The 9,175-nt window shown below is 41.8% G+C and overlaps 1 protein-coding gene across 1 annotated transcript; it reads left to right on the top strand.

Moving 5' to 3' along the window:
* Window positions 1-230: 230 nt before the first annotated feature.
* On the top strand, window positions 231-4,095 carry LOC109742337 (vesicle-associated membrane protein 711). The gene is made up of 4 exons (XM_020301421.4): window positions 231-645; window positions 1,695-1,885; window positions 2,144-2,307; window positions 3,652-4,095. Exons 1-4 carry the CDS (start codon window positions 390-392, stop codon window positions 3,740-3,742), a joined length of 702 nt encoding a protein of 233 aa, XP_020157010.1. The 5' UTR covers window positions 231-389; the 3' UTR covers window positions 3,743-4,095.
* Window positions 4,096-9,175: the final 5,080 nt, after the last annotated feature.

Below are 9,175 nucleotides of genomic sequence, written 5' to 3'. Positions count from 1 at the left end.
CGGGCTCGGCTCGTAGTTGTATCGTGCACGGAGGGAACTCAGCCCTGAAACTGAGAGATTCGTTCACACAACCAACTAGTCAATCGCTCGAACGCACGGGACGGGCCCGAAACTAAAAGCGTGCTCCACGCACCCGTGCCCGCCGGGCCCCGAAAAGTAAACCGCCCGCGCGCGCATGCATGTGCATCACGGCGTACCACCATTACTACTCCTACTTAGAGTATAGTACTCCTACGACGTATCGCGGAGGCGATCGTGCCCGTGTCAAACAGCCGCGGCGCCTCTCCTCTCCTCTCCTCTTCTCGGTTTTCTCCTCCTCGTGCGGGAGGCGGACGGAGGAGGGATCGATCGTCCCGTCCCTCGTTCTCGTTGGGTGATCGCGGGCGGCCATGGGAAAGAAGATCCAGTACGCGGTGGTGGCGCGGGGCGCGGCGGTGCTGGCGGAGCACGGCGCGGGGGGCACCACCACCAACGCCGGCGCCGTCGCGCGGCAGATCCTCGAGCGCCTCCACGCCGCCGTCGGAGGCGCCGCCGCCGACTGCCGCGTCTCCTACACCCAGGGCCTCTACGTCTTCCACGTCATGCGCGCCGACGGCCTCACCGCGCTCTGCATGACCGACGACGACGCCACCGCCGCGTCAGGACGTAAGTCATCGTATACTACTAGCACATTACAACAATCATCGCCATGCATATATTGATTGACGGGAATTCATCAATCACCGTCCTCTTCCTCGGCCCATTAATTTTCAAAAAATGCATCGCCGCCTACCTATGGTGAATTGAATTCGTGCGATCAAGGCATCAAGAGTGGATGAGCCGGCCGGAATAATTCCCATGTGGACGAGGCACCTCATCCTCTTCGATAATTAAGTCTCGCGGCCGGATCTGGGGCGGGTTTCGTGGATGTGATTGCAACAACTACAGATCGACAAGCCATGTGGAAACATGTGTGGGTGGAGTGCCAAGGCTGTCCGCAGTGGTTAGTATCATGCATATGATACTAATAGTTAATAGTGTACGATATTACATTTGTAATGCATAATATTATAGATTACGTTATTTATTGTCATGCAAGACACATAGTAACACACATAAAAAACGTGTCCAACAGCGGTTGGGAACAAAATTGCACGTGCGCCATGAAAAACAGGGCAAAACCCCTGACGAGGCCACAAACAGCGGCATGGGCCAAAAACGTGTATGACGGGGGCACGGGCAAAAAACCTGCAATATTTATTATGATACGGTATTATGATATGATACTCAACATTCTCTTTCTCCGCTTAATTTTATATCAACTCATGAAATGGTCTAGCTGGCATGCATTATAAGCTATGATACTACCATTACGAGAGCCTAATGTGGAGATTGATCCATTGGGTTTGCAACTTGTTTGACCATGCTAATTATTAATTGCCAAATTCCCACCGATTTTACATTGCATTCGACGTCGAGCATTGGGACTAATAAACACTTCATTTATCAGTTGACCAAAAGATGATGTGGTATCACTTGGTATTTGGCACTAAAACTTCAACGGTTCGTGCAAAAAGATTAATTCCTAGTCGACTTGGTCTGGATGATAACTATATTCTCATTTCGTGATGCTAACATTGATAGCAATCGCATAATAATCCGTAGTTCTTTGCAAGAACTTTTTGTTGATAACTCTACCTTCCTCTATGTTGCAGGACGGATTCCCTTCGCGTTTCTTGAAGATATCCATGGAAAGTTTGTCAAGACGTATGGTCGTGCAGCTCTCACGGCTCTTGCTTACGCGATGAACGACGAGTTCTCGAGGGTTTTGAGCAAGCAAATGGACTATTACTCGAACGACCCCAATGCCGATTGCATAACCCGCATGAAGGGTGAAATGGATCAGGTATTGCCTTATGTTGTTTCTCTTGTATATCCTTCCCTTCCAGCAAGTACAATCTTAGCGCAATTCAAGTGTGTGACCCTCATCTGCTTTATGTGACAAGAGAGCCCATGCTAACTTACAGTTCGTTCACAAAGATGAGAAATTTATGGAATTAATGTGGACCCTGTTACATTCCTTGCTCTTGCTCTGGATTTCAGTAGCCCTAGATATTTATCTCGTAATTCAACGGTTGTTTGTTGAGTTATTGTTCCCTTGCAGGTGCGGAGTATTATGATCGATAACATCGACAAGGTGCTCGAGAGAGGCGATCGTCTGGAGATGTTGGTTGACAAGACAACAACTATGCAAGGAAACACGATGCGGTTCAAGCGGCAAGCTCGGCGTTTCAGGAACACTGTGTGGTGGAGAAACGTGAAGCTCACGTAAGCAAATGTCCTCTGAACTAATTTTGGTCGAGCGCTTTGATTATAAACTTTAGTTTTCAAAAGGATGGGTGCACGGAGCGTGGGTTCAGCCACTACTTTCCCTTTTTCGAGAGTGGTTTTTCTACACCCATCCTTGGTGCACCATGCGCAAGAAAACATATCAAAACTTTTCGAAAAAATCTCAAACTTTGTGGGAATGATCATCAACAAATGTTAGAGAGGTTTGTAATTTTGGTGGTCAAAATACATGCGAGGAGCTCTATACAAAAAAGACAAAATTACTCAAAATGTATGTGCACTGTTTGACCAAAATTTGTATAGTTCTCCTCGGATGTCATTTGACCACCAAACTTGACAAGCCTCTCTATCATCTGTTGATAATCATTGCCACAAAATTCAGATTTTTCAAAATGTTTTGGTATATATTTTTGCATTGGTGCACCGAGAGTGGGTTCAGCCACTACTTTTCCTTTTCAAAATCTCGCTTTCATTCTCAAAAAAATTGTGAGTTTTCGTGGTCTAATAATAATTAAATGGGCACAGATTGTCGCACATCTTCAATCTTGTGCCTCTTGAGATTAATTAGGCCTCTCCCAGTGCTCCACCTTGTACATGTACTAAACCTGTTATGTAGACGAAAAATCTGATGTGACAAGTTAATTAAGAGAAGAGAGATGAGTGTGATGACCTCAGAAAGAAACAATGCCAAGCGCGTGAGTCTAGACAAAACATTTAAATGAAAGAAGCCCATCAATGCATGAAAAAATTTAGTTGCTAAATCATTTAAAGGAAGAAAGCTTAGCTACAAGAAGCTAACCACCTATACATTGAAGAGTATAGTTGCTAAGCTATTTAATGTGCTTAGCACAAGCACCGATGCATTGGCAGCACCCTTAAGCGGTCAACCCCAATTGTCGCACATCTCCAATCTTGCCTCTTGAGATTAATTAAGCGGTCGACTCCAACAATTAACATGGTTGTGGATAGTTAGTCCCTCCGTCTATACTACATTGCATTTTCGAGTCTCGACGTGCAACATTGACTGGAGCCTTTCAATGTTAGCAGGAAAAAAGAAGATCATTGTATCCACAAAACATTTGTCAATAGAAATCTTTTTCTTTTATGCGGAGGATTGTCATTAGAAATCTGATTATGCTGTTTTTATTTAACTAATCTAGTAACTTCTTTTTTGCATCTAGTTACTAGAGGCGCCGAATCTGTGGCAGGTAGAACGGGTGTGCTCAAAGAGTTCCTTCTTAGATGTTTCTCTCACCAATGAGCAACAGTTTTACCTTCACCAGTAAAATTTAACTCTTGTTGACTTGTCTGTTTGCGTTGCAGAGCCGCGGTGATACTCATCCTACTGGCGATCATATACATCGTGCTGGCCTACATGTGCCACGGCTTCACCCTGCCTTCCTGCGTCTGCTAAATAAACCTTTGCTTACGGCAGCGACCTCCCATCATTGCCTCCGTCCCTTCTCTGTCTTCTCTCCGTGTCAATACGAGGCAGCTTGTTCCAGGTTCCACTGTAAGAAAGAGCATGCAGCTCCACAGCAGCATTTTTTGTTCTCTTTGTGTATAAAATGGAAAAATGATTGATTGCATTGAGAGATTGTTTTGCTTTGCTTGTGGAAGCTCGATCGCTGGCTGCTGTTGGACTCCAACTCTCCAAACATTGTGAAACAGAGGAACCATCATGCTATACATTTCCTGCACGTACGATGGGGGTCAAAGGATCCTCTTTTCTTAGTAATTTTTTATGTGAGCAAACAGTTTTCTTACTTTTTATAAGGTTATAAGCAAGGAGAAAAAAAAACCGCAAAATGGCTGTGACAGGGCGTTTTGGCTCCAAGGCTCAGATGAGCCCGTGAGCAAACAGTAAATTTTTTGTTTAAAATAGTAAAAAGAATTCAAAAATTCCGGTTTTCTCTTGGTGAAAGATTCTTGAGTGTATGATGTCCGTGTCAAATTTCAGCGCATTTGAACATCTGGGTAGCTTTCAGCGAAAAGATAAATTTATTATTTGTGAAAATGTTTATTGTTTGTGCACTGTTTAGACCCATTTTTGGTCTGAGAGCTACTCAGATGTCCGAATGCGTTGAAAATTGGCACGAAACTCACGTACTCAAACAGTTTCCATGCAAAAAAGACAGATTATTATTAAAAATAGTATTTTATTTGAATTCACTGTTTACCGGGTGCAGATAAGCCCGAGCTCGGAATGATAAGTAATACACGAAAAATATGCACCTCGATGTTTTGGTTCCATTCAGGCGATCGGATTTTAGTTTCGTTCACTCTATATGTTGAATTTTGTGTTCATATTCTGAGCTTTTTTGACGAATTTTGACAAATTCATGATACACAGTTGATTCAAGGTAAGTTTGGTTACAATTGTACACTTATTAATTATCTTGTTCACGAGTCTCTTCTAATCTACACAACCGGAGCGGTCAATACAGGGTGCTGCTAGAGCGTGCTTAGGGCATGTATAATGGTGCTATCTTAGAAATGCTTTTTTTTCTTCTATTGTTCATTGTTTTTGATATAGCTTACCACTCATCCCTTAGAAATGTTATATAAGATATATGCTGGGGTGGAGGAAAGAGAATCCATCAGAAAAGGATTCTCCTCACAAATAAGAGTTGATCTCTTAGCGTCTCATCATGTGTTTAGGAATAGCTAATTATCTCAGATAAGGCTAAGAGATAACCATTGTAAGCATATTTTATTGTCATCTCTAAATTATATGCAAGGTTTAAGATAGGACTATCTTATGGACGCGGAGTTTCTGCTCCCGGGCTTATCTGCACCCGCGTTGATGAAAAAAATCAAAGCAAATAGTAAAAAGTCCAAAAAATCCAACTTTTTTTGTATGGTAGATAATTTGATGCGTGAGGTCCGCTCCAAATTTCAACTCATTTGGACATCTGAGCAGTTTTTGGCAAAAAAGACAAAATTAGGGTCTGTAAAAAAGTGCACTGCTCATGTACTGTTCTGACCTGATTTTGTCTTTTTTGCCGAGAGCTGCTCAGATGTCCAAATGAGTTAAAATTTGAAGCGGATCTTACACATCAAATTATCTACCACACAAAAAAATGATTTTTTTTATTTTTTCTAGTATTTGTTTTGATGCTTTTTCAGACCGGCAGCGGATGAGCCTGGGCATCGAGTTGGATTTCCGCTATCTTATCAACAACTCATACCCTTACTTGTCTTTTTTTTCTTCGACACATGCCCTAACTTATCAGGAATCCTATGTATCGCTTACATCAACAACCAAAGATAGCGCTCGCCCACTGTACGCTCCTATTCTGCCGGCCCGTCAGCGGTTGTCCGGTTAGTATTGGAACCTTTCAAGCGGTCTTAGGAAAGTTTCATCTGTTTTCCCATTTTTTTGTTTTTTTATTTCCCTTTTTATTCAATTCAAGAATATCTTTTCAAATTTGTAAACGTATATTCATGAATATTGTTCAAATTTTTCAATATTTTAAAATTCATGAATGTTTTCAAGACTGCCAACGTTTTAAAAATTCATCGACAATTTTTAAGTTCACTAACATTTTTTAATTCATGAACATTTTAAAATTTATAAACAATTCTAATTACATGAGCATCTTTCATAAAGTGTGTGAACATTTTTTGAATTTCGCGAACAATTTTGAAGTATACAAACACTTTTTAAAAATTCCATGGTTGTTTAAAATACATTAATAATTTTTTTTCACATAAATAGAGTAAACAGATTATTTCGGACTTTACTGCTTATGTCATCGGTATAGGCAAAAAAAATGCATATACAGTCCTTATTTTCCTCAACCCGAATTTCCACCAAATCAACTGAACCTAATGTATCTACATTTAGTCTATCTGCACGAATAGGTGAAGTTTACTAAAGAGTAAAATGCGGCCGCGGTCATTAGACTTGTGTCAAAAGCTTACTTTGGTCACTGTACTTAAGAATACGGTTAATATGGTCATTATATATGACTTGAGGTGATTATACGGTCACTGGCTCACCATATAGCTCTGTATTTTACTTTGTTGACTGGTCAAACACCACAGCACCCTCTCTCTATCTACGTGGGCCCGTCTGTCACTGAAAAAACACTATGAGTTGCAGGAGAATCGAACCAGCGATCATCTGCTGAAGCCCACTTACCCTAACAACTGCGCCCACACAACTTTGTTTTAATTTCTCATAAAAAACAGAACTTCGTGTTAAACATACACTCACAAAACACAACATACTTAAACACATATTTAATTAACACGCACACAACAGACTTAAACGCATGCACGCCACACTTGTGCAAGTCGTTGGGCTACATAGACGACACAAGGCCGAGGCGCAACGTTGTATTGTCGTAGTTCTTCGTCGGCGTCGCCATCCTCCTGGTGGTGCACGTCATCAGCGCTGTCGCCATCGCAGGTATAGTTTACGTGTAAGGACTAGATGTGTGAATGTTCGCCATGCTCATCATGAAGGAAATATGCCCTAGAGGCAATAATAAAGTTGTTATTTATATTTTCTTATATCATGATAAATGTTTATTATTCATGCTAGAATTACATTAACCGGAAACTTAATACATGTGTGAATACATAGACAAACAGAGTATCCCTAGTATGCCTCTACTAGACTAGTTCGTTAATCGAAGATGGTTAAGTTTCCTGACCATAGACATGTATTGTCATTTGATAAACGAGACCACATCATTAGAGAATGATGTGATGGACAAGACCCATCCGTCAGCTTAGCATTAATGATCGTTTAGTTTTATTGCTATTGCTTTCATCATGACTTATACATGTTCCTCTGACTATGAGATTATGTAACTCCCAAATACCGGAGGAACACTTAGTGTGCTATCAAACGTCACAACGTAACTGGGTGATTATAAAGATGCTCTACAGGTGTCTCCGATGGTGTTTGTTGAGTTGGCATAGATCGAGATTAGGATTTGTCACTCCGTGTATCGGAGAGGTATCTCTGGGCCCTCTCGGTAATGCTCATCACTATAAGCATTGCAAGCAATGTGACTAATGAGTTAGTTGCGGGATGATGCATTACGGAACGAGTAAAGATACTTGCCGGTAACGAGATTGAACTAGGTATGATGATACCGACGATCGAATCTTGGGCAAGTAACATACCGATGACAAATGGAATAACATATGTTGTTATACGGTATGATCGATAAAGATCTTCGTAGAATATGTAGGAGCCAATATGAGCATCCAGGTTCCGCTATTGATTATTGACCGGAGATGTGTCTCTGATACGTCTCCAACGTATCTATAATTTTTGATTGCTCCATGCTATTATATATTCTTTTTTGGATGTTTAATGGGCTTATTTAAACACTTTTATATTATTTTTGGGACTAACCTATTAACCCAAGGCCCAGTGCAAATTGCTATTTTTTTTGCCTATTTCAGTGTTTCGCAGAAAAGGAATATCAAATGGAGTCCAAACGGAATGAAACCTTCGGGAGCGTGTTTTTTGGAATAAACGTGATCCAGAAGACTTGGAGTGGACGTCAAGCAATCAACGAGGAGGCGACGAGGCAGGGGGGCACGCCCTCCACCCTCGTGGGCCCCTCGTTGCTCCACCGACCTACTTCTTCCTCCTATATATACCTACGTACCCCGAAACCATCAGGGAGCACCACAAAACCTAATTCCACCGCCGCAACCTTCTGTACCTGTGAGATCCCATCTTGGGGCCTTTTCCGGCGCACTGCCGGAGGGGGCATCGATCACGGAGGGCTTCTACACCAACACCATAGCCTCTCCAATGATGTGTGAGTAGTTTACCACAGACCTTCGGGTCCATAGTTATTAGCTAGATGGCTTCTTCTCTCTCTTTGGATCTCAATACAAAGTTCTCCTCGATCTTCTTGGAGATCTATTTGATGTAACTCTTTTTGCGGTGTGTTTGTCGAGATCCGATGAATTGTGGGTTTATGATCAAGATTATCTATGAACAATATTTGAATCTTCTCTGAATTCTTTTATGTATGATTGGTTATATTTGCAAGTCTCTTCGAATTATCAGTTTGGTTTGGCCTACTAGATTGATCTTTCTTGCAATGGGAGGAGTGCTTAGCTTTGGGTTCAATCATGCGGTGCTCGATTCCAGTGACAGTAGGGGAAATGACACGTATTGTATTGTTGCCATCGAGGATAAAAAGATGGGGTTTATATCATATTGCATGAGTTTATCCCTCTACATCATGTCATCTTACCTAATGCGTTACTCTCTTCTTATGAACTTAATACTCTAGATGCATGCTGGATAGCGATCGATGTGTGGAGTAATAGTAGTAGATGCAGGCACGAGTCGGTCTACTTGTCGCGGACGTGATGCCTATATACATGATCATGCCTAGATATTCTCATAATTATGCACTTTTCTATCAATTGCTCGACAGTAATTTGTTCACCCACCGTAATACTTATGCTTTCTTGAGAGAAGCAACTGATACGTCTCCAACGTATCTATAATTTTTGATTGTTCCATGCTATATTATATTCTGTTTTGGATGATTTATGGGCTTTATTATACACTTTTATATTATTTTTGGGACTAACCTATTAACCGGAGGCCCAACCCAAATTGCTGTTTTTTTGCCTGTTTCAGTGTTTCGTAGAAAAGGAATATCAAACGGAGTCCAAACGGAATGAAACCTTCGGGAGAGTTATTTTTGGAACGGAAGCAATCCAGGAGACTTGGAGTGTACGTCAGGAAAGAAACGAGGTGGCCACGAGGCAGGGAGGCGCGCCCCCCACTCTCATGGGCCCCTCGTGGCTCCCCTGGCCGACTTCTTTCGCCTATATATATCCATATACCCTAAAA

The sequence above is a fragment of the Aegilops tauschii genome, chromosome 6 (assembly GCF_002575655.3).
Source record: "Aegilops tauschii subsp. strangulata cultivar AL8/78 chromosome 6, Aet v6.0, whole genome shotgun sequence".
Lineage (NCBI taxonomy): Eukaryota > Viridiplantae > Streptophyta > Magnoliopsida > Poales > Poaceae > Aegilops > Aegilops tauschii.
The sequence above is the reverse complement of the archived record's forward strand: the minus strand, read 5'-3'. Positions and strand labels throughout refer to the sequence as shown.

Coding starts and splice junctions, on each gene's coding strand:
- LOC109742337 (XM_020301421.4), top strand. CDS start 390: ATGGGAAAGAAGATCCAGTACGCGGTGGTGGCGCGGGGCGCGGCGGTG. Junction 646..1,694: donor CGCCACCGCCGCGTCAGGAC/GTAAGTCATCGT, acceptor TCTATGTTGCAG/GACGGATTCCCTTCGCGTTT. Junction 1,886..2,143: donor TGAAGGGTGAAATGGATCAG/GTATTGCCTTAT, acceptor GTTCCCTTGCAG/GTGCGGAGTATTATGATCGA.